The sequence below is a fragment of the Scardinius erythrophthalmus genome (assembly GCF_964197995.2).
Source record: "Scardinius erythrophthalmus genome assembly, chromosome: 3".
NCBI lineage: Eukaryota > Metazoa > Chordata > Actinopteri > Cypriniformes > Leuciscidae > Scardinius > Scardinius erythrophthalmus.
In genome coordinates, this window is record NC_138223.1 from 49,396,522 (window position 1) to 49,422,426 (window position 25,905).

The 25,905-nt window shown below is 36.4% G+C and overlaps 1 protein-coding gene across 3 annotated transcripts in view; it reads left to right on the forward strand.

Annotated features, from left to right (window-relative positions):
• LOC308688240 (uncharacterized protein) overlaps positions 1-25,905 on the forward strand; it is a 35,657-nt gene that overhangs the window by 3,040 nt on the left and 6,712 nt on the right. Inside the window, exons 3-5 of one of the 3 annotated variants that reach the window (XR_014029850.1) lie at positions 11,076-11,438; positions 11,537-11,646; positions 22,664-22,767. Coding sequence is in view for 2 of the 3 variants with exons in the window: in XM_081361188.1 (XP_081217314.1) it covers positions 11,099-11,438; positions 11,537-11,646; positions 13,972-14,025 (504 nt within the window). In the remaining variant the exon portion in view is untranslated. Of the gene's footprint in view, positions 1-11,075; positions 11,439-11,536; positions 11,647-13,971; positions 14,332-22,663; positions 22,768-25,905 lie in introns of those variants that run through there. The other 2 variants (XM_081361188.1, XM_081361187.1) reach the window with 2 other exon arrangements.

Sequence of the window (25,905 nt, forward strand, 5' to 3'; positions counted from 1 at the left end):
GAACAGAGTTTGTTCTCAGAGGACCATATCAAATAAAAAACAATTTCACATTTCCGAAAGAAAAAGACGAGAGAAGATGTCAGCATGACTATTTTAATAGAGTCTTAGTCAATAAGCACAAAAATACTGGACAAAATATTGGAAGAGATCAAGACCTCAAAGTATTTCTCCATCATTTTAGATTGCACCCCTGATCTGAGCCATAAAGAACAGCTCTCTGTCATTGTCAGGATTGTTTCACTGGTAGAAGAATCGCCACAAATTAAAGAACATTTCATGGGCTTACTTGTGGCAGAGGAGTCAGCCGGGGAAAGTTTGTCTTCTCTCATCCTCAAAAGACTGGAGGAGCTGAACATCCCCTTTGAGGACTGCAGAGGACAATCCTATGATAATGGTGCCCACATGAAGGGAAAGAATAAAGGTGTTCAGGCTAGGCTGCTTCAACTGATCTCAAGAGCCTTCCCAGTCAACATGTTGATCTCACAGTGATCTCTCCATATGACCACAATGTGAGTTCACAGTGAGCTAAAAGTGTAACCGCACTGTGCACTCACTGTGTGCTCATATTATGGACACAATGTGAGTCACCCCAGCTAGAAATGTAATTGGACATGGATGGACACAAATTGTAAGTTACCATTAAGGTGATGGGTGTTTGCTTTAGTTGGGCTCTAGAACATTATATGTTTACTTTAATATTTACTGTTGTTTGACTGCTGTTATTGATTTATAACAGTTAAATGAACAAAGTAAAATGTTATCTTATAGTGTTGGTTATGTTTTGACATAATCATGCTGTGATCTGAAAAAGGAAACTTATTGAGATAGTTTGGTTTAACTTGTTAGCAGCAGTTTAGTGATTCTTCAGCCTATGATTATCAGTACTTTACTTATAATTCTAAATATTTAATAAACATTGTTCTGATCAAAAGACATTCAGATAAATTAATTTAAAACACAGACATCAATAATCAGCCTGTGAATCTCAACAATGGTGACAATAATAAAGCATATTGCAGTGGCTGTCACCAATCACAACTCATTAATGGCTCCCATCATGCATTGCGGTATGAATAAATTATGATCTGAATTGTCTATGTAATTTACTTTTCCTAATTGAATATTCTGCTCCTCACCATTGTTGAGACGCATAGACTGAATCTTGACATCTGTGTGTGCCTAAAAGAATGATTTTTTTTTTAACAACTTTTAAGAAATCCTTTATATTATATCAAAAATTCTGGGCATTTATGCAGATTCACTAACCAACAACATAAACCGAAGTCAGAAAGAAGGATTTTAATGAGTTCAGTGATCAAGTTCAAATGATGATTGTCATAACATAACCAACACCATCAGATCACTTTTTTCTTTGTTCAACTGGTGATTATAATTCAGAAACAACAGACAAACAAAATCTAAAGTTAATAATATATGGGTCAAGAGTCCAACTAAAGCAACCATTGATCGTCATAACAGTAACTTACAATTTGTGATTTTCTCCTTCAGTGATTCTGCTTGTTAACATCAGGTGTCTTCAATAATGCTCAATCATCACTAAATTCAACATGTAAACCTCTTAAACATAATTTCTAAACATCGAAACTTCCCGCTATAACTGTCTAAGAATGTTAGGGGGGATAATGTTCTATCAATGTCATCACTAAACATGTTTGAAATGTTTATAGAGAGTGTTATCCTACCTTTTAGGAGAACATTCTGGTTACAAAAATAAAATTAGCTACAGAAAATATTACAAGAACATAACATAATGCTCTCAAAACATTCATAGAACAATAACATTTCTAGCTGGGATGAGCTCATATTGTGGTCATAGTTTGAGCACACAGTGAGAGTGCTGTGAGGTTACACTTTTAGAACACTGTGAACTCAGATTGCTGACGTTGTGACCACATGGTGACATCACTGTGAGATCATAGTGTTGACTGGGTTTTTTGTCTCATGTGGTGCCCACTCCTTAAATTTGGTGGTAGCTGATGCTGCTAAGAGCTCACCAGATGTCATTGGCTACTTTGGATATTTAGCAAAATTGTTCAAACTCTTCTCAGCCTCCACCCATAGATGGGATATCCTCCTGAAACATGTCAAAACCACCCTGAAATCATGGTCAGAGGCCAGGTGGGAAAGCATGATAGACAGCATCCAGGCAGTAAGGTCAGAGCCGATCCGCCCTATACGCACACTACGCAAGCTGCGTAGGGCCCCGCAAATTACTCAAGGCCCCGCCTCCCCCTCGTGTCAAAGCGCGTCAATCAAAGATTACAACATCGTTGAGAAATGAGAAATGAAGCGGAACTATCCTTCTGGTCACGAAGAATGAGGAAAAAACACTATGAGAGTGAATTGTGGGAACAGCAATCAGGTAGACTGAGTTTGCTTGTTTATAAACTGCAGCTGGGAAAAGATAACCGCGTCGCACGTTAACATGCGTTCATATGCGCGTGCACGAAATGAAACGCGCACTTTCCAAAATAAACTACAATAGCGGGATGACAATCCTCATTATAGGCGTAGGCACACATACTTTTAAAACAAGACAATGATCATCTACTCTCCAAGTCAAGGTTAAGTTACAACTCTGCAATGCCAGATGGAAAACAATGTATTGGCTTTATAGTCTATATTGCAATTAAGATGTTGATTGACTGGACATACTGGTCAATATGGATGCACATCCCTCAGTAAATAATAACCTTCAAGTATTAAGTATTGCTGTTATCATTTAAAACACAGTGACATGCTGTGGCAATTTTAGCTAGTTTTATTCATTCACAGCACAGGATGCATTTGTGATTTCAAGAATTCAATTTGTTCTATTTGAAGTGTGAATACTTAATATTTTACTAGTAACTGTCTATTTCTGATATCAGGAATTACCTTTATTATATTACCTTTATAATATTATTACTCAGCAAGTAAACAAAAGCTTAAATATCTACGTAATAAAATACAAATTCTGATAATTTGGGGCCAATCATGCAGTGAACCTTGATTAATTAACAAGGTTAATTCTTCACTGTTTTCCAGCTGTATATACAGTTTTATCATTGCTTTTGTTGTCAGGATTAGTAACTTGCCATTTTGTGACATTTGGAGTTCATTTTCTATCAAATGTTATTGGCATTGTGTATTGTCTACAAGTATTGAGGTCTCTGCATTCACATTACGCTTAACATCTGACATGTAGATATGGTGTCTCACAAAATATCTAAGTACATGGATTTCCCAAGTAAAGCACATACCATAAATGTGTGGTATAATTTAATATTATATTGTTTGAGTGAAATGTAATGCAAAGGAAATTTCAACTAAATTGATACTACCCAACCTTTTACTAGCCAAGTTAAAATACTTTCACCTAACTTAGTTAAGTAACGTATACTTAATTCCATATGTGAAATTAACTTAAAAAATATGCGTGTGAAATAAAAAAAAAAGTAAATTTTACTTATTGTTTATTTAGTGTGAGTCAGGTAGGAGGGCCCCTTAATTTTTTTTTGCTTAGGGCCCCAGGGAGGTCAGGATCGGCTCTGAGTAAGGTACCAGACTGGACAAGTCAGAGAGGCTCTTCTGGAGGTGAGGGAAACTACTCAAGACCCTACTGTGAAGGTTGAAGCCCAGTCTTTGGCTGAGGAGATTGGATCCTACCGCTTTTCTATTTGCACAGTCATATGGTATGGCATTCTTAACAAGATCCAGCATGTGAGTAAACAGATGCAATCACCCTCCATGCAGCTAGATGTGGCTGTTGACTTGCTGAAGAAAACCAGAGATTCTCTTGACGGCTACAGAAGTACTGGATTGTCTAGTGCACAGGCAACAGCAAAGGAAATGTGAGGAGATGAACGTGGAAGCTGTAATCAAACAAAAGCGGTTGAGAACCACAAAAAGGCACTTTGGTTATGAGGCTCCAGATGAGCCTATTGGTGATGCACTTAAAAAATTGGAAACAACATTTTTTAATGTAGTCGTGGATACAGCCCTCTCTTCACTAGATGAGAGATTTCAGACCATGAGGGAGGTGAATGACAAATTTGGAGTTATCCTCAACTTTCCCAACATGTCCAAAGAAGAGTTGTTAGAACACTGTCAAACCCTGAGCACAGCTTTAAGCCATGACAGACAGCCAGATGTTGATGGCAGAGAACTTGTATTAGAAATGCAAAACTTTTCACATCTGCCATCAAAAAATATGACAAACATTGAGCTCCTGACTTTCCTGCACAAGAAAAAGCTGACGGAAATTTACCCCAATATGTGGGTCGCTCTGAGAATCTCTGCAACTCTACCTGTTACAGTCGCTGCTGCTGAAAGGAGCTTCTCTAAGCTCAAACTGATCAAAATCTACCTGAGATCTGCAATGGCTCAAGAACGTCTCAGTGGACTTTCAGTCATTAGCATAAATCATGTGGTCTCACAACAGCTGTCTTATGATGATATCATAGATGACTATGCTGCTAGAAAGGCAAGGCGTGTAAGGCTGTAGAACATTTGCTACATTTTGCATAGTGCGTTCAAGTTTGTGTATAGTTATTTATTTTTTGTGCAATGCTCTTATTTATTATTTTTGGAATGGTATATGCTGTAAGAAAGGCAAGGCAAGCAAGGTTTCTGTAATATATTTTTTTTCTGCAATAATATTATCTAATATAAACGTATTTATATTGCATTTATAATACGTTTGTGTGTGTGTATGTGTTTCCAGAATATTTTCAAAATAAAGAAAAACAAGACAAAGCTGTGCAGTTTGTTTCTGTGTGAGTGTATGAACACAATGATCAGAACACAACTGTCTGTGATTCCAGGGGCACCAGGTGAAATCTTGCCTAGGGCAGCAAATTGGCCAGGGCCGGCCCTACGTACAGGCACACAGGCATAAAGCTTGAATTCTCTTCTTTTAAATGAAGTAATTTATATAAAAAACAAATATTCTCAGTTTATGTATAATCTGTATGAAAAGACAGAGATGTCAGTCGTTCTAATTTCAGCTCATTATAGCGCATTATCTGTTAATGTGAACATGCCCACGGAAAGCGCATGCTATAAACGCAAATTATGGCCCGCACCCTGTGCCTAAATTAAACATATGACCGACCGATTGAACATCTATCTGAACGTCTTGTACTTTTGAGCGTCTTACTGAACGGGTGACCCACGTGGCGACCTGACGTGACGTCAGCATCTTGAAATTAGCAGTTTTTTAACCATGCAAGTATCCAAGCTGATGTGTAAAGACTAAAAATGGACATTAAAGGCAATACATATATATTATACCCCTAAAACAACACTAAAATATTAACTGCATCCTGCTGTACTGTAGCCTACTTGAATAAGCCTTTTACAGTTTTTCTGAATTGCTAAAACTCTAAACTCCATTCTCTGAACCAAATTATCAATAGTCTAAACCAATTTGTCGAATAAATCACTATTTCTGCAAAACCTTACACAAGTTTAGGCAGTTAGACAATGTTTGCAAATCTCCTGTACTCTTTTTTCAAAACTCTAAACACATTCTCATTTATTAAAACACATATCGCACTGTGATACATTTGTGTCGCAAAAAAATAAACACAAGAGGCAAAACTTTTCACACACAACGATTCAAAATTGTTCACACTGATTTCTAATGATGTGATCAAACCAATATGTGTTGTATACCCCCCCCCCCACCCCACCCCCTTGAACTGCCACCTTACTGTGGTGGAGGGGTTTGAGTACCCGAATGACCCAGGTGTTGTCTGGGGCTATATGCCCCTGGTAGGGTCTCCCAAGGCAAACAGGTCCTAGGTGACGGGTCAGACTAAGGGCGGTTCAAAAACCCTTTATGATGGCGTTAAATCCGAGGACTGTGACGTCGCCCGGCATGGCACAGCTGGGGCCCCACCCAGGCTGGGGTTGGGGCTCGTATGCGAGCGCCTGGTGGCCGGGCCTCCCCCATGGGGTCTGGCCGGGCTCAGCCCGAAGGAGCGATGTGGGGCCGCCCTCCCGTGGGCTCACCACCTGCAGGAGGGACTTAGTGCTTAGTGGATCGGGTGGCAGTCGAAAGCGGGGGCCTCAATAACCGATCCCTGGACATGGACACTAGCTCTAGGGATGTGGAACGTCACCTCGCTGGCAGGGAAGGAGTCTGAGATTGTGCGTGAGGTTGAGAGGTACCGACTAGAGATAGTCTGGATCACCTCTACGCACGGCTTGGGCTCTGGAACCACACTCCTTGAGAGAGGATGGACTCTTCACCACTCTGGAGTTGCCCATGGTGAGAGGCGGCGGGCTGGGGTGGGTTTGCTTATACAGATGGTACTCAACCAGAATGCCTATTACCGCCGCGCCAGCCACCGCGGCAAAACTACCGCGGCAAAACTAAACCAGTCGCATTTCAAAGTCATTCGCGAAATGACCGACAGGTGGCGCAAAGGGATATTGTGCAAAACAGCAGCAATTGCTGCATTTTTTTCAATTGCCTTAAGTGGGGTTAATGTCAATTTACAGTTAGGATGAAATACTACAACTATGGTAAACAGAATAGAACATTTTTATAAGGCCAGAAAAATAGAATAACAAATTAAAAATAGAGACGATAACAATATAACCTGTATTTCATATTGTAGGCCTAGACGTCGGTGGGCGACAAGCCTATTTCCCGGGGAGCAGTGCGATAAAACACACACACACACACACGCACACACACACACACACACACACACACACACACACACACACGCACACACACACACACACACACACACACAAATTTAATACCAAAAATAACAAACAAAAGTAAATTATGTGTAATGAAGCTGATTATTTGTACTATTCTATTGAGGAATGAGACGAATGTAGAGCGTTTCTCGGCTCGCTCGTGTGAGCGAACACACATTGGAAAGTTTGAGCATTCCGCAGCGAGCAAATTCATGGCCGAGTGGTAGAACGTACGTTTCGATCATCTAGATGACACGGGTTCAAATCCCGAACCAACTTGGACTATTGTAATTTTTATATTAGCCTATTAATGCATTTTATAGCCTATTATTGATGCAGAGAGATTTGTCTAGTTCTAAAACTCACCATAGTTATACCATCATTTTTTGCTTATATATATAAAATAAAATTACCATGCATTTCCATTTTACACTAAGGAACAAATATTATGCAATGACTTTACATCTGTAGCCTATAATAATTCCAATCGTAATTTCAAAAGCAGTTCTGTTATATATATATTGCTACTTCACCAATAAACCATATAAAATATATAAAATAAAGATATGCAACAGGCGCGTTTAAACGACAAACAATAAAATCAGAACCAGTATTCTGTTACGTTCATGGTTTCAGATGTAGCCTGATATTTTTCTATTGCAATGTTTTATGTTTAAAATGTTTTCATTATTAAATTTATTCAATTCAATTTCAGTAATTTCAGTATTGTGATTATAAATTCGTTAAATGTTTCATTTGAATTGATCTGCTACCAGCTTTCAATCGCTCTCAATGAGCCGCGACGCGGCGGCAGATTACGCAATAGAGAGAATAAACTGACACTTTGCAAGGTCTGTGATTGTAGCGCCTCTTAGCGGTAAGAGGTTGCAAATACACACCCGCAATTTACCGCCGCGGGAACGCGTAAAATACATTGTTATTTTATATATATACATTTATATATATATTATTATAAGTATTTCCAATGATATAAATTTAATATTAATATTTATGAAATATTTCCTGGATCTGGATCTGTTTTTTAAATTAAAAAATTATTGCAAAAAGTAAAAAATAAAAATACATTTATTAATTTGGAGTGTTTTTTATGGACTGTGTGAACATTGTACATTAGGCAATACAATTTACAATAAAAACTAGTTAAAATGAATATAGCTAAAATTAAGACTATTGAATGTATGTATGTAGGCTACAGTATGTCTGCTCTTTGAAAGTAAAACACATAGGCTAGCCTCACAAGCACAGGATTCAGGAAAAGAAAAATGTTTTAGGTGTACACTATCTATATGTATTTCATTTGATGTCTATTTTTAGCCTTTACACATCAGCTTGGATACTTGCATGGTTAAAAAATCTGCTAATTTCAAGACGCTGGCGTCACGTCAGGTCGTCACGTGGGTCACTCGTTCAGAAGTACAAGACGTTCGGATTGACGTTCGATCGATCGGTTGGTCGGTCGTTCGGATGTTTAATTTTGGTACAGGAATGCGCCATACCGATGTTTAATTTTGGCACAGGCGTGCACCATAATTAACATGGAAAAGATGCCTTTTATCGCGCGTCGCGTGTAGTTAGGACACGGTGTGTGAGTAAATGGACGTCAGCTGCAATTCAGATGCCCAGCAGAGACTGAGTTGGACTTTGACTGTTCCCTGAGCTCAGATTTTTTGGACTTTGGACTTACATGTTTTTCTTTTTTTTTCTTTTTTTTTTTCTTTTTTAATTCGTTTTTCTGTCAATATTTATTGTAATAAAATTAGTTAATAGCTATTGCTGGGTGTTGTTTTCCATTGTTCCTTCCCCTGATAAAGAACCTGTTTTAACAGTAAGTTCCTGGGGTCTCAGTTTCAACTCTAGGTGGCGTAGTCGGCTACAAAGGTTTTTTAAATAATTGAATTAGTCATTGGGGTCTGACAATTACATGTTTAATCTTGTCTTGCCTGGATCTTTTGTGTAAACTCATGAATGCCCCTTTTCAAAAATCTTGCTTCCAACGCCCCCCGTTGTTCTCTGAACGGTACCGCCTCCGTTGAGAAACACTAATGGGGCATCATTTCATTTTGCACGGGTTCCGTAAAAATGGGCAGGTCACTACTGTATAAATAACAGGTACTCATTCTAGAGACCAAAGCTCATCTGTGAACACATACTGTACTGTAAGACTTTTGTAAAAAAGTGCAAATAATGGAATTAGACATCTATTATAAAAATTTTGAAAAAAGAGATACTGAGGATAAGCTTGGACCTCAAACACCAAATTACCACCAGGATGAAGGAAAAGCTGAAGTGTGCAGTAAGTACAAACCTTTTTAAGCAGTGATGGTGGCGATAATGTTTGAGGTACTGTGAAATGTTGCACACAATTTCATTTTCTCTATTTCTCAGTTGTTCTTTAAGAACACGTCAATGTTTATATTTGAAATGTATTAAAACAAAATATTTTTTTCTTTTTACTTTTTTTGCATATTTTACCATATATTAATTTCTGTGAATTTTCATTTATACAGTTTTTCTAAATTACTAAAACACTAAAACCCATTCGCTGAACAAAGTTCTCAGTTGCCTGAACTCATTTAGCTAATTGTGCAGTCTGTTGTCAATACCTTAAACCATTTCACATGGTAAAACACAATTTGCAGATCTCACTTAGACTTTTCAGCAAATCTCTAAACACATTCTCATTCTCAAAACACATTCTGCACTGTAATGCACATGTCATCCATACTGGTAAACACAAGTGGCAATAATCAAATACAAATAGAGAACACAAGTCATTGATTGAACACAACCACTAAACACTGATTTAACCTGTTTCAAATGATGCCCAAAGACAAGAAGAAGCACACTGATCACGTTTACTCCTTTGATTTGTGTCCCTGTTAGTATTGTATACTGTAGTACAGTGCATTGAAGGCTGTATACTGTACAATGAACAACTTGTATGGCCTGAACATGCTTTCCATTTGTTAACAGTATACTGACTGCTCAATAGATTTTGACTGGTTGCAGGTTCATATCAACAAATAACAAGAAGTACAGTATCACAGAGACAAAGGACAAGTTTGTGAGATGCAGGGTACAGTACTGTAAAAATAGGGGTACAAGAAGAGGAAGAACAAAAAATTGCAAAGAGCAAAGCAGAGTAGTAATTTCTGATCAGTTTTGAGCTACTATGATAGAACATGTTTTCGTTCATCAAAAGACAATGACGGAAAAATATTAAACTTGTTTTGAGATTAAAAATGTACTTCTCCCTGAGAACTATGTTTTGAACAATGTGTTTTCTATTTTTTGGTGTATTGTTTACTGACTGCTTGATAGTGTATATCATAGTTTTATATTCACTTTGTCTATGATTTGAGAGCAGTGTTTGATTTTGAACACAGGTAAAACTGTTTTGAGGCAAAATTTTCATTTTGCAAGAGGAGTCAGAGGTTTTGTAAATAGTGCTTGAAGATGAGGTTTTGTGTTTAAACGGGTGGTAAAATGCCCCTTTCACGAGATGTAAAATAAATCTCTGATGTCCCCAGAGTGTGTGTGTGAAGTTTTAGCACAAAATACCCCACAAATATTTTATATAGCATGTTAAAGTTGTCACTTTTTGAGGGTTTGCATAAATGCACCGTTTTGTGCCTTGCCCTTTAAATGCAAATGAGCTGCTGATCGCAGATACTATAAAATGACAGAAACTGTTCTGCCTTTAATGTTAAAACTGAGTTAGACAAAGATGGAGAGACTCAAGAAGAAGTGACAACATAGAATGCAACAGAACATCTCTGAATGGTTAGTTGATGACGTTATGTTGCTGTTGTGGCGTTAACTATCTTCAAATAGCATATTCTGTCATGGTAATCTATTAATCACTCATATAGGAACTGTTGAAAGATGCACACAGATTGACTTTCTATTGCATTTGAAAAGATGGATGCTAAAGTTTGAGCTGACTCACAAATTTACTCTTATACAATAACTTTTCCTCTTCTCAACATGGACTGTGTGTTCCCGGAGGCGGGGTTTATGTACATTTTAGCGTTGGTGATGTCACTAACCCGTGAGGAATGTCATGTAGTCCCTAACAGCCGTTTGTTGTAGTCCTTTTCTTTAAAAGCAAATATCGACTTCCTTTGCTTTGAACTTTGAGCGTTGTAACTTTGCAGATGTTGTTTATGCTCAAACAGCAACATTTCACACTAACTAAAGTTAAAAAAGTGAAATCATACTCAACCACTCCTTTAATGTTTTCAGAAAATGGAGCAAGGTTTCAGAAATTGTGTTTTAGCAATTGAGAAAAACAGTATTTACTGATATGTGTGTGTTTTGTCTCTGTTTGTCAGGAGGACGCAGGTGTTTGGTGTTGATGGCAGTGTGTCTCGGGCTCATTTGTGTTCTTCTGCTGGTCTTCATCTCACTGTACATCACCATCACAGCAGAGAGAGACCTGTTAAAGAGTTACAAGAACACAGTTGAAGAGTTCAATCACACTATCAACAGCTTACAGGACAATTACACTGATCTAATGACTGAAAAAGACCAACTGAAGAACAACTTCAGCTCTTTGAGTCAGAAGAAACTGGAGCTGGAGACCAAAGTCAATGATCTCACTGCTGAGAAAAGCCAGTTACAGGGAAGTGTTGATTCTTTGAGTCAGAAGATCCTGGAACTGGAGACCAGAGTTAATGATCTAGAGGATAAACTAAGTAAGTTATCTGAACGAGGTTTGTGCAAATGGATTTATATCTTTGTTTGCACTTTACAATACAAATAATGAGCAACGTTTTTTCCTGTTTATTGAAAGGAAATGGCTGGTTTTTCATATCCAGTGAGCGGAAGAACTGGCCTGAGAGCAGGCAGTTCTGCAGAGATCGAGGAGCTGATCTGATCATTATCAACACCATAGAGAAGCAGGTGAGTTTGTGTGAGTGACTGTTATAGTCCGTGAGGCGGGCAGAAAATTGGTATCAAAAAGGGCACCAATTCTAATGTTTATTTTTCAAAACAGGCATGCCCCCTGACCACAAAAATGCATGATAGCAGTGCCATGTAGGTAGCTTAAGGTATGAAAATTACAAATTTTACTTTTAAAAAATCGAATTATGCTAAATAAATTTCAACATTGATAAACTGTGTTATATTGACATATCTATTGCTATATCATTTATGATGAAATATCACTGTGAAATGAAATAAAGTAAAATAAAATCATATATAGGCTCTTTAGGACAGAAAATATACAAAAAACTAAGGAAAATATAACACAATTTTGAAATTTTATTAACACAAAATAATATTTTGTGCAAATATGGTTCTATATATCTCCCAACATTTTTAGGAAAATATTTTCATGAACATCCACCTACACTCTAAAAAGAGATGTGTTAAAAAACAACACACAGCATGTGTTGATGGTATTTTGACACGTTGTGTAGATTTTTAACACACAATGTGTGTTAAAATGTAACTCTGGATAGAATAGCACTGGGTGGAGGAGAGTTTGTGTTTATGAAAAAAATGATAGGTATATTTTATATGGCATCCCATAAAATGCTCTAACATAAATAAAGCAATATATTCAAATAAATAAATTAAATCTTAATTCATGAAAACTTAAAGATCAACGGGTGGTTTTTTTTCAGCCAATCACATCATGCCTCTTTTTCAATGTCTTTTTCAAATGCTGCTTTCACTTGTTATTAATAACCAGATTAACTTTATTTCTGTCAGACTCTACAGAAGCTCTTATTGAGAATTAACAGGTTTTGGTGTTGATGATTCATTGAATGTTTCATTTAAAGTCACCAGAATCGCGATTAGTGTCAGCTTTATTTGAGCTCTTGACCCTTGACTCTTTAACATTAGTTTCTCTGATAGTTGTAAATGTGTATTTAATTTGCACATTTGAAACAGCAGAAATAATCATGAGAAAAATATGCTCAGATGATAATATTATCATCATGGACATGTAAGATTATCCAAATGGAGCTCAGAAAGAGTTTAATATTTGAAAGATGAGTGTAACACATAAAAGATTAGCATAATGCACTTAGCTTAAAATTAATTAATAAATACACAGTTCGTACAGAATCTTACAGTCTAAGGTATCAAACAGACATCAAGAATCAGCACATGAATATCAACAATGGTGACAAACAAAAAGCTTCATGCCGCAATGCATGCTGGGTGCCACAATAGTGCAAATCTCATCCATGACTCCCAGCATGCATTGCGGCATGAAGCTTTTTGTTTGTCACCATTGTTGAGATTCATACACTGATTCTTGATGTCTGTGTTTGACTAATTTCTGCTGCAGATTAATATTTTCAGAAAACATTTATTTTATTTTTCTGCACTGCTGGATAGCATGATGTAGTGTCACAAGATCATTATAACTAACAGCACATAAATAAATTAAATGCACACCATCCATTTACTCATAAACTTGACCAGATCAGCACTTGTTGATTATGACATCATCAAGAAACATCTGATCATCTTTTCACGCGCCATAACAAATGTATTTTATTAAAATACAGTTAAAGCAGCAAGAGAAAAACTAAAAGAAGAGTAAAGGGTCAAGAGCTCAAATAAAGGAGCCATTAATCACGATTCTGGTGACTTCAAATAAAACATTCAGTGAAACATCAACATCTAAACCTCAGTTAATTCTCAATAAGAGCTTGTCTATGTAGATTCATGATGTCTAAACCATCCAAATGTTCAAACAAACTCTTTATTAAACGTCACTGGACTACATAAACACAAGTTAACAATACGTTTCAGTTTTCATCCAAACACTCAGTTGTAAAAACACAGGAAGTAACTCTGGCAAATACACACCGACTACAGTCACATGTGACACATATCTGACACAAGTTGTGTAACTATAACACATTAGTGTGTAAAAGGTTTCAACACACTTCTGTGTAAGAGGAATAACACATTAGTTGTGTTAAAGGTAATACAAAATGTGTAGTCCTTATAAACACAGAGATGTGTTAAGAATCGACACAGGTTGTGTGTTAAATTTGACACAACATGTGTTGTCCCTGAGCACACACACTACATGTGTTAAAATCTACACAACATGTGTTAAAATCTACACAACATGTGTTGTCCCTGAGCACACACACAACATGTGTTAAAATCTACACAACATGTGTTGTCCCTGAGCACACACACAACATGTGTTAAAATCTACACAACATGTGTCATTTTTAACATCTCTTTCTACAGGTTGTGTTGTTTTCAACTCATCATTTTGAGTGCCGACACTCTCCATCACTGTGAATGGTATGCAGTGTTTGCTATGTTCTCAAACAAACAGGCCAGTGAAAATACAAGTTATTAATATACAATATTTTGTCAGTTGTTACATTTTAATTAAATTCAAAGTGCAAACTCAGTTAACCTTTATTTCTTCATGAACTTTTGTCAAAAGCAGCATTATCAATTAGGGGTTGAAGCATGAATAACTGAATAATGTCCAGTACAGTGAGTCTGTCCAGTCATTGAGCTTGAAACTTTGTGTTGTACTTTGTGTGCACATGCATTCTGTACTCGACTATTGATTAAACGGTTAATATTTTTGCATCTGGCCCTTTCGCTTTATTTTTTAAAATGACACAATTTGTGTGTTAAAATGACTTACACATTTATTGTGTTAAATTTGACACAACATGTGTTGTCCCTGAGCACACTCACTACATGTGTTAAAACTGACACAACATGTGTCATTTTTAACACATCTCTTTTTAGAGTGTAGTTGGATATTAGCCCCAAGAAGAACTTTTAAAGAAAACTAAACCACAAGTCCAGTGTACAAATGAGCAGCTTTAAGAACACCTTAGTCACATACAGGTAACTTGAAGTTATTCAGTGTCTGTGTCATCATTATCTTCATCCCCACGATATCAATGTCACTTTCCATTACATCATTCTGCTCTCTGTTGTCACAATCCATTTTGCTTAGGTCTGTACACTTAAGACCATTAGCTAGACAGGTACACTTTGGAAGAGTGCATGAGCGTGTACATTTGCACGATATGAAGGCAAGCACTGCATCTGGAGTTGCTGGGCCAATCATCCAGTCCACTTCCAGGTCACCATTCTTTATCCACCCCTTTCCCACCGGGCTTGGGATAGTAGGGCAAGCCTCCAGACAATGTCGCCATATTCCAGCTTGATAATTAGCTCGAAGTACATGCTTGAATACACTCTCAGAAATAGGGGTACAGCAGGAGTCCATTTCTGTCCCCCAAGGTACATATATGTACCTTTTTGAGGGTACATATATGTCTCCAAGCATTAAAAGGTACAAATATATACCGTTTCTTTTAAAGGTTAAGGTACAATATCAAAAGACAGCCTCTGCTAAGTAATTTTATTTATTTTTTTGTAAAAAAAAGTTTTTTTTTAAAGGTTTTAATGATACCTTAATCATTTAAGGTAGATTTTAACTTATCACTATATTTGAGTAGCCTTGAAATAAAGGAAATAAAAGTTTTGTAAGTCAATTTACTGATATTAAATCATTATAACACAGCAAAAACTCCAGTGTTAAATGAACTTTCCTGGGAGTTTATTTGGCTCCAGACTCAAGAGTGTTAAAGTGTTAAAATATGAGTGTTAAATTAACAATCAAGAGTGCTAAAGTTAATGAGCTAATTAAGTGATTCATTGAGTGATGATTGAGCATTATTGAAGACACCTGATGTTAACAAGCAGAATCACTGAAGGAGAAAATATTTTTTTAAGACACCGTTGTGGTGATCAGTGTTTGCTTTAGTTGGGTCTTTTGACCCTTAAACTGTTAACATTAGGTTTTGTTTGGCTGTTGTATCTGAGATATAATGGCTAGATGAACAAAGAGGTAAGTTGATCAGGTGGTGTTGGTTATGTTTTGACTTAATCATAATTTGACCTGAATCACTGAACTCATTTAAAGTCTAATCTCTGACTTAAATGTATATTGTTGATTACAGCATCACTGTGATTCCACAGCATAAGATCCAGAATTTTTGAAATAATCTAAAGGATTTCTTAAAAGTTGATCTGATAAAACAAATATTTATTTTAGGCACACACAGACATCAAGAATCAGTGTATGAATCTCAACAATGGTGACAAACAGAATATTCAGTTAGGGAAAGGAAATTAGTAAGACAATTCAGATCATAATTTATTCATACCGCAATGCATGATAGGAGCCATGAATGAGTTTTTATTGGTGGCACCCAGAATGCACTGCAACATGCTTTATTATTGTCACCATTGTTGAGATTCACAGGCTGATTATTGATGTCAGTGTTTCTTCATAAAGTAATTTTCAATGTCTTTTGATCAGAACAACTTTTAAGAATTTTTGGATTATATTGAAAATGCTGAAAATCTTTTGCTGTAGAATCACAGGCTGCTGTAATTAACAACATACGTTTAAGTCAGAGATTCAGGTTAAATTATGATTATGTCAAAACATAATCAACACCACCTGATCAACTTTTCTCTTTGTTCATCTGGCAGTTATAACTCAGATACAACAGCCAAACATATTCTAAAGTTAATGATTTAAGGGTCAAGAGCCCAACTAAAGCAAACACTGATCTCCATAACGATGTCTTAAAAAATATATTTTCTCCTTCCGTGATTCTGCTAGTTAACATCAGGTGTCTTCAATAATGGTCAATCATCACTCAATGAATCACTTAATTAGATCATTAACTTCAACACTCTTGAGTCTGGAGTAGGGCTGTGCGATATATATCGTGAGATTGTTATGCGCATCTCGTCAGTAAAGCCGGTTCCTTGATTAGTAGTAAATCACCATCACCTGCTTTCAGATGAAGCGGCATTTACTACAAAGAGCCGTAATTAACTGACAAGCTGAGCCATATCGCATTAATATCGCGGACGTATCGCCAGCGATACTTAATGCGATATGGCTCAGCTTGTCAGTTAACTACGGCTCTTTCACAGCAAAAACTCCAGTGTTAAATTAACACTCCTGGGAGTGTATGAGTCCACACTCAAGAGTGTTTAAGTTAATGAGATAATTAAGTGATTAATTTAGTGATGATTGAACATTATTGAAGACACCTGATGTTAACAAGCAGAATCACTGAAGGAGAAAATCACAAATTGTAAGTTACCATTAAGGTGATGGGTGTTTGCTTTAGTTGGGCTCTAGACCATTATATATGTACTTTAGATTTTATTTGGCTGCTGTATCTGAGTTATAACTGACAGATAAACAAAGAAAAAAAAAGTGATCTGATGGTGTTGGTTATATTATGACAATCATCATTTGAACTTGATCACTGAACTCATTAAAATCCTTCTTTCTGACTTCGATTTATGTTGTTGGTTAGTGAATCTGCATAAATGCCCAGCATTTTTGATATAATATAAAGGATTTCTTAAAAGTTGCTTAAAAAAAAAAATCATTCTTTTAGGCACACACAGATTTCAAGATTCAGTCTATGCATCTCAACAATGGTGAGGAGCAGAATATTCAATTAGGAAAAGTAAATTACATAGACAATTCAGATCATAATTTATTCATACCGCAATGCATGATGGGAGCCATTAATGAGTTGTGATTGGTGGCAGCCACTGCAACATGCTTTATTATTGTCACCATTGTTGAGATTCACAGGCTGATTATTGATGTCTGTGTTTTAAATGAATTTATCTGAATGTCTTTTGATCAGAACAATGTTTATTAAATATTTAGAATTATAAGTAAAATACTGATAATCATAGGCTGAAGAATCACTAAACTGCAGCTAACAAGTTAAACCGAACTATCTCAATAAGTTTCCTTTTTCAAATCACAGCATGATTATGTCAAAACATAACCAACACTATAAGATAGATAACATTTTACTTTGTTCATTTAACTGTTATAAATCAATAACAGCAGACAAACAACAGTAAATATTAAAGTAAACATATAATGGTCTAGAGCCCAACTAAAGCAAACACCCATCACCTTAATGGTAACTTACAATTTGTGATTTTCTTCTTCAGTGATTCTGCTTGTTAACATCAGGTGTCTTCAATAATGCTCAATCATCACTAAATTAATCACTTAATTATCTCCTCAGCCCTAAATGCCGCTCCATCTGAAAGCAGGTGATGGTGATTTACTACTAATCAAGGAACCGGCTTTACTGACGAGATGCGCATAACAATCTCACGATATATATCGCACAGCCCTAGTCTGGAGTCATATAAACTCCCAGGAGAGTTCAAACACGGGAGTTTTTGCTGTTGGACCTCAAGGTACATATATGTAACTTTTTGAGGATCAAAAAGCATTAAAAGTTACATATATGTACCGTTTCTTTTAAAGGTTAAGGTACAATATTGTACCCTTGAGGGTACAGCCCCAGTGACAAGCCATTGTACCCCTAAAGGTACAATTATGTACTTTATTTTCTGAGAGTGTATGTAGAGCCAGCCCTGATTGGCTGCTTGAATCTCAATTTAAAAGAATGTCCAGTTCGCGGTCTTTCTTTCTTTTGGCCATCGGTGGAGAAGAAGTCATAGCACGGTTACTCATGGTTCTTACAGGGCTTTCAACCGAGGAGGTCCTTCAGAAAATATCAGAAGCAGGCATAGAAGTAACCGTCGTCGAGATGAAAGGAGATAAAATGGACTTTCAGGCAAATGACACTTACTCAGATGATAATAATTTATATGTCACAGTTAGACATTGAGTTTAAAATAAAATGTTGGAAAATGTGAAAATGAAAAGGATTTAATAAATTCTGATTTTAATTCAGTGTGTGTGTAATATATACATATCATTATAGTCAACGATTGTACCCTGTCAAAGCCAATTTGGTACCATTTTTGAAGGGTCCATTTTTGTACTGTTAAATAAAGGTACAAAATTGTCACCACAGGTACAAGACTGGTCTCTTAAGGTACAAATCACAAGGGTACAAATATGTACCCTATGCCAAGGGTACAATATTGTACCCTTGAGGGTACAGCCCCAGTGACAAGCCATTGTACCCCTAAAGGTACAATTATGTACTTTATTTTCTGAGAGTGTAGAGTGTCTTCACATGGTGGGAGCTGATGCTTAGGAGGTCTATTGTGGAATTGTTTGATAGGTGCTGCACTTATAGTCTCTCTGATTTGAAAAGCTGATATGCACTGTCACCTTTTTCAAATGCTGTTGTCAGGTCTCTGATAACTTCATCTGGAGCTAAGTGGCCTGTTGAGAGGGATAACAAGTCTTGTGTCTCTCCACTGAAAGGGTCTATCCAGTTCTTCTCAAGTAGCTCTACTACTGATCTAACTGCATTCTCATCCTTCTCCTTCCGTGGAGCCTGTAAGTCTTGATGATTGCTGCAGCATTCTTTGTGGCTCACCATTTCTCTGAGATACCTCAAGAAAGATATGCGGAATTCTGAAGTCAGATAATATCTAGCTAGTGTGGATTGTTTCAAGCTGAAGCCTTTTGTTCCACCAGGTGTCTGGGTATCTTTATTCACTGTTTCCTCCACAGCCTGGTCAACAGGAATGCGACCAAATGGGTTTTCTGACCCTATCTGGACTTAGAATACACCCTTCAGAAGGTATTCTTCTGCGCCCGGATGATCCCTGTGGAGTAATTGCATTTGTGCATAATATACTGGCAAATATCTGGCATAATTTAAGTGGTCATAGGCAAACACCCATGGAATTATTCTCCTTACTGATGCCAAAAGAAGATGCCAGTCCCCTTCCCTTAGGCTCTGAGTGTTGCCAGTAAAATTTATACCATGTCAATGTACGACATCCATAATTTGGAGAGGCCGTTTCTTTTGAGGAAATCTCTCTTCCTGAGCCTTATACATATTTCTCCAAGCAGTAAATTAATTAGATGTTTATTGTCTGCCTTCAGGCGTGTAATATAGTAAATGTATGCTTATGTGTGTTTCTGCATATATGTGTGTGCTTCTATTATAAAGATATCTCAAGCACCAGTACATGGACAGTCAACAAATGTACAATTTGGGCAATTGACTTCACTTGTTGTTTAGTTATCCATGGTAGTTAGCATACAATGAATTGACTTGATAGATTAATCAATAATTGCATAATATATAACATTGCAAAAATCCATTCTTACCTGTTACATGGAAGCCTCTTATGATACTAATTTCTGAAATTTGGGGGTCTGCTTCACGGACTATTAGTTATTGAGAGGAATTACACCTATATTTATACCTGTATAAGCAACATATTAAAGGGCACCTATTATGCAAAATTCACTTTTACATGGTGTTTGAACATAAATGTGTGTTGGCAGTGTGTGAGCAAAACCACCCTAGAATGATAAAAATCCACCCAGTGTTTTTTTTTTTTTTACAATCTCAATAAATCATAAGCACTGTCTCAGACCGAGCTGTTCTCAGATTCGGCGCAATGTGATGTAGAATTGCACAGGCCCCGCCCACGACTGTTGAGTGACACTGCAGTTTGAGCCTAGACCTGCCCTGAGTGAGCTGGACACAGTCCGCCATTGTTCGACGCTTGAGCAGCTGTAGACAAGAATGTCTCCTAAGCGATTGAGGTGTGTTGTTGATGGATGTAAGAATGAACAAAGCAGTCTTCATTTACTCCCGTTGTTACTCAATGATGGATCTGTACTGTTTGTGATCAAGCTTACACTCTCCGGAGCGACAGGCCTAACGTGACTGGACACGGAAGAAATGAAAGTGCGAGCGCGGCGCGCTCTTTATGACAGCTCTTCGAGTCATTTTACGGATATAAGGTTTACCAGTTTATTTAGCACCCACTGAAAAGGTGTGTATATTTGTTTACTGTTAGTTGTAAGGAGTGTTTTGTGTACTTCGCTGTGTATGATGTTAAAGGGAGAGAGAGAGAGTTTATGGATAAGACTTTAATGCACACTTCTTATACTATGTTTATTCAGCTCTTACAGAGATTCTCTGGAGTAAAACTAATGCTCATCTTTTGTGTGATGTACAATAAACTTCACTGAACTCGTCAGTATATTTTGGTCATCATTCGAATCAGGCACAGGACGTGATGTTTCCTGAAGGTGTTCTGCACAAACTCCTGCAGCTCGGGGGTGAACAAATAAGTTATAACCATAATTAAACTAAACTATACCTGTTCTATGTCCATACAGCATATATTCTCTGGCTCTGTGGGCATTATTGTCCGACTCCGAGTCGAATGAGTCATTATCAGATGAGTTTGTCCTGACTCTGAGCGCGAGCTCGTGAGGCTCCGCCCCCTGGGCCGTGCAGCAGCAGTTAATTTGCATTTAAAGGGCACACACTAAAACAGCGCGTTTTTCTGAGCCCCCAAAAATTGAAGTTTTGAGCTAAAATTTCACATACATACTCTGGGGACATCAGAGACTTATTTTACATCTTGTGAAAAGAGTCATAATAGGTGCCCTTTAAACTGCAAATTAACATTCATATGCCCTAATATATCATAAAAACGATAGGCCTATGTTACAGACGATATATGAAAGACAACATTTCGTTGATTAGTTATGGATAATTATACAGTTTTTACTGTAAAATAGTACTACTGCCACTTCAAATAAGCTTTTGTTCGCCAATTTCTGCTCATATGTTAAATATATATAGTATGTGTTGTCAAAAATAAAGTCATCAACTAAGATGTTACTATAGTGTTTGTTCCAATGCTATATTCAAATTAATGAATCCTTAACTTTGAAATACATATGATAAATGTATACTTTAGTTTTTGCAAAGAAAGATTACACTTGAAATATGATTAAAATTGCAATTGTTGTTGTAATTGTTGCAACGTTAATGGCTGGAGCAAAATATATGTTGATTCAGTGTAGTTAACATTGACACATTAACATTATTTTGATGGTTGCTGTCTATCTGGGACCCTAATCAAACACACCTGAACCAGCTAATCAACGTCTTCAGGATTACTAGAAAGCTACAGACAGGAGAGTTACAATGACATTATTTTTTATTTTTTTTACATATCACACACAACCAAAAAACCAGAGCTACACTGTCTTGCAGAAACACAGAGATATAAAAAAAATAGCACATTAATCTCAACAATGTCAGCAATATATATATATATATATATTTTTTTTTTTATTATTATTATTTTTTTCATAAAGAAGTGCATGCTGGGAGTTTTATACTATTCTGGAACCCAGCATGCATTGCGACATGACACTTTTGATTGTCACCATTGTTGAGATTCATGTGCTGATTGTTGATGTCTGTGTGTGTCTGAGTCAAACTGGAGTTCAATTTATTGCACTATATGTGCACTATATGATTTAATGCACTATATGATTTCAATATCCTTCAGAACAACTTATTACTGAAATATTGTTGGATTTCATGTTGTAGATCCACAGATATATGATAAAAATGAAATACCCATAAAGTCAAAGCTTATACATAGGATGAGATCAGAGAATCAGACATGTCCAGAATGGTTATACCATCATCACAACAGCCAAACACACCCGATCAAGTTCCTCTTGACTTTTTTTATAAACTCACAGCAGCCAGAGAGAAAATAATGCTAAAACGTCAAGGGACTGGTTACACTGGTTTGTAAACTGGTTTCACACTCAGTGTGGCTGGAAGTCAGTTGTAGTTCTTTTTTTTTTCTGTTCTTGTTTCTCTGTCCTTCAGTGATTCAGGTGTTCATCAGTTTCTCAATTCACTCACTTCTTTTCAGTCTAGTGGACTATATTAGTGAACTAATGTAGGGAATAGTGAATGAGGGTATAGGGTGTGATTGGAAAACAGCCACTGAGTGTCGAGCGACAAATATAATGCATTGTATAATGGCAAATATATAACCGTTTTAATGGAAAATGGCATGATACTGTCAGAATTTGGCCTTTTTTACAGCAAGGGTTAACAGTGAGTTTTTATTCACACAGAGGTTCATAACTGCATTAGTCAAGGAGAAAATGTGGATTGGTTTGTCTGACTCTGAGAGTGAGGGGATCATGAAATGGGTGGATGATTCACCACTGAAAAAAGGGTAAGTGATAAAACACTCACAGAAAAACACTTTAATTTGTTAAGTCCTTTTAATTATCTTTAAAAAAGTAGATAATCACAACCTTTATAAATTAGACTCAGGTTTTCCACAAACACAATCACAACAACCACAATACAAATTGAATAAATAAAAAAAAAAACTTCCCACAAATAAATTGTATGGATAAATTCTTTTTTTTTCTTTTCTTTCTTTCTTTTTTTTTCTGCATTTTGTCTTCTGCTTTTGTTCCAGCTAATAATTTTGTGTTCTAAGAACATTTTCCAAACATTCTGTTTTGGTTACGGAAACTTTAAAATGTCCAGTTTTATTTATGTTAGAGGTTTATTTATGTTATTTGTTTTTGATGTTCCTGAAACATTCTTTCAACTTAAATTTTTCTTAACATTCCAGGGAAAGTTGATTTGTAACATTCTAAAGAACATAAAAATGTTCAGTTTCCTTTATGTTAAAGTGCCCCTATTATGCTATTTTAAAGTTTCCTTATGTTGTTTTGGAGTCTCCTGCAATAGGTTTACATGCATCAAATGTCAAAAAACTGTTTAATTTTCTCATAATAATACATTTGCAGATCACCACATTTTCAATGATTCTCAAACTCGTCAGATGAATCAATCTCTCTAAATCCCTCCTTTCCATGAGCTGCTCTGCTCTGATTGGCCAGACAGCTCAGTCTGTTGTGATTGGTTTAACGCATGCAGCGCACACGTTGAAAACAAAAATGCCCATTGCTATAACAACATCAGCTCTGCTTGTCCTGAGGCTTCCTACACTGTAAACTGTAAACAGTAACGAACAATGATGTCGATTTTACCATATCAATTGAGTCCGATGATGAAACATTGGAAGAACTAGTTATTCAGCCCGAACCTTCATCGCAAGGACGACTCGAGCAGGACGTTTCTCAGTGATACGCTACTTAGTTTGAGGTACATTATGAGATTTTGCAACTGTAATTCCTCACCATCAGCATTAACAAGTGCATTTCCATCAATAAACCAATTATTTTAATTGTACTAAATTATTTAACAAGTATTTTTCTAATTTATTGCGGTGAACATGTGGAAACTGTATCAATAACAGTGCATACACTGTTAGACCTTACCGGGTTTTTTTTACAGTAAAATACTGGCAACACTGTTGCCAGTAATTTACTGTTAATTTCGCAGTTCTTTACTGTAAAAATGCACTAAAACTCGAGTTGAATAATTTCACTTGCAGAAACCGACTGCCTTAAATTGACCAACTGTCATTTAAATGTATTAACTAAAATTTATAATGCATTAATAACGTGAGCAAAGTATTACTGTGAACTTACTGGACCATCAACTACACAGTCACCGCCTGTTAAATAAAGCAACATGCAGCAAATCATCAATGTTTGTAGATCTTCTCCTGGACTGAAGCTCAGGCTCTACTCTTCTGCACAATGGTGACCCAAAAAATACATTTTACAGTAAACTACTGGCAACAGTGTTGCCAGTATATACCTGTTTTATAACTTACAGTTTATTTCTGTTAAAATACATTTTGTGGGTGTGACTTTTTATCTTACACTGTTAACCCTTTCAACCCCACAGGAAAATCCACACTACAAAGAGTAAAAGTAACATTGAGACAGTGTTGCAGTGAGATAATTAAGGGAATATGTAAGTGATTGTTGAGCATTAGTGATGAACACCTGCTGTTAGAACAGAAAATAGAGAAACACAAGACCTACAACTGACTTCCAGCCATTACACATTATTATACTTATTATTAACCAGTATGACTTTATTTCATACATCTACATAAGTTGTTATTAAGATGTTTAATTGAAAATGTTTGGTTTGAAGTTACCATTATAGAGATCAGTGCTTGCTTTAGTTGGGATGCTGATGATAAAACATTAGATTTTCTTTTGCTGCTTGAGCTGTGTTGTTGCAAGTCACACTTGTGCACACACACAGTTTATGAATGACTGCGGTTATAATGATTATGATGACAAAATCATCATATTGCCTGTTCATTCACTAAGGAATTCATCCTCAATTAAAAGTGTTACATTACCACCACTGTGAAACCACAACAATAAATTACAATGATGCATTTTTTTTACACATCATGCATTACCAGAGAAACAGAGCTACACTGTCTTTTAGAAACACAGAGATATCACAATTTAGCACATGAATCTCAACAATGGTGGCAATATATATTTTTTTATTCATGCAGCAGTGCATGCTGGGAGTTTTATATTATCCTGGAACCCAGCATGCATTGCGACATGAAACTTTTGATTGTCACCATTGTTGAGATTCATGTGCTGATTGTTGATGTCTGTGTGTGTCTGAGTCAAGCAGGAGTTTTTTAATGCACTATATGATTACAATATTCTTCAGAAGACCTTATTGCAGAAATATTGATTTTATGTTGTAGATTTACAGATATATGCTAAATATGAAATACCCATAAATTCAAAGAATAAATACAGAAAAGATCAGAGAATCAGACATGTCCAGGATGATTATGACATTATCACAAAAGCCAAAAACACGATAATCTTCCTCTTGACACTTTCTTGCCATAACAAATGTGTTTTATAAACTCACTGTTACAGCAGTCAGAGAGAGATGAATGGTAAGTAGTCAAGGGACAAGAGACCAACTAAAGCAAATACTGATCTCCATCATGGTGACAACAAACTTTATTATTAACTATATCTCTGTTAATTCTCAACAAGAACTTTTATACATGTATGAAAGAAATAATCGTAAACTGGTTTCACACTCAGTGTCGCTGGAAGTCAATTGTAGTTTTTGTGTTTCTCTTTTTTCTGTTCTTGTTTCTCTGTCCTTCAGTGATTCTGCTTATCAGGTGTTCATCAGTTTCTCAATTCACTCACTTCTTTTCATTCACTTTGTCAAGTGGACTATATTAGTGAACTAATGTAGAGAATAGTGAATGAGGGTATAGGGTGTGATTGTGAAAACAGCCTCTGAGTGTCGATTTTGAGCAATGTTAATTTACAGTATATTCCTGTAGGCTAGTTTTGTTTTCTACGGTATATTACTGTTTTAATGGAAAATGGTATGATATTGTCAGAATTTGGCCTTTTTTTACAGCAAGGGTTAACATTGT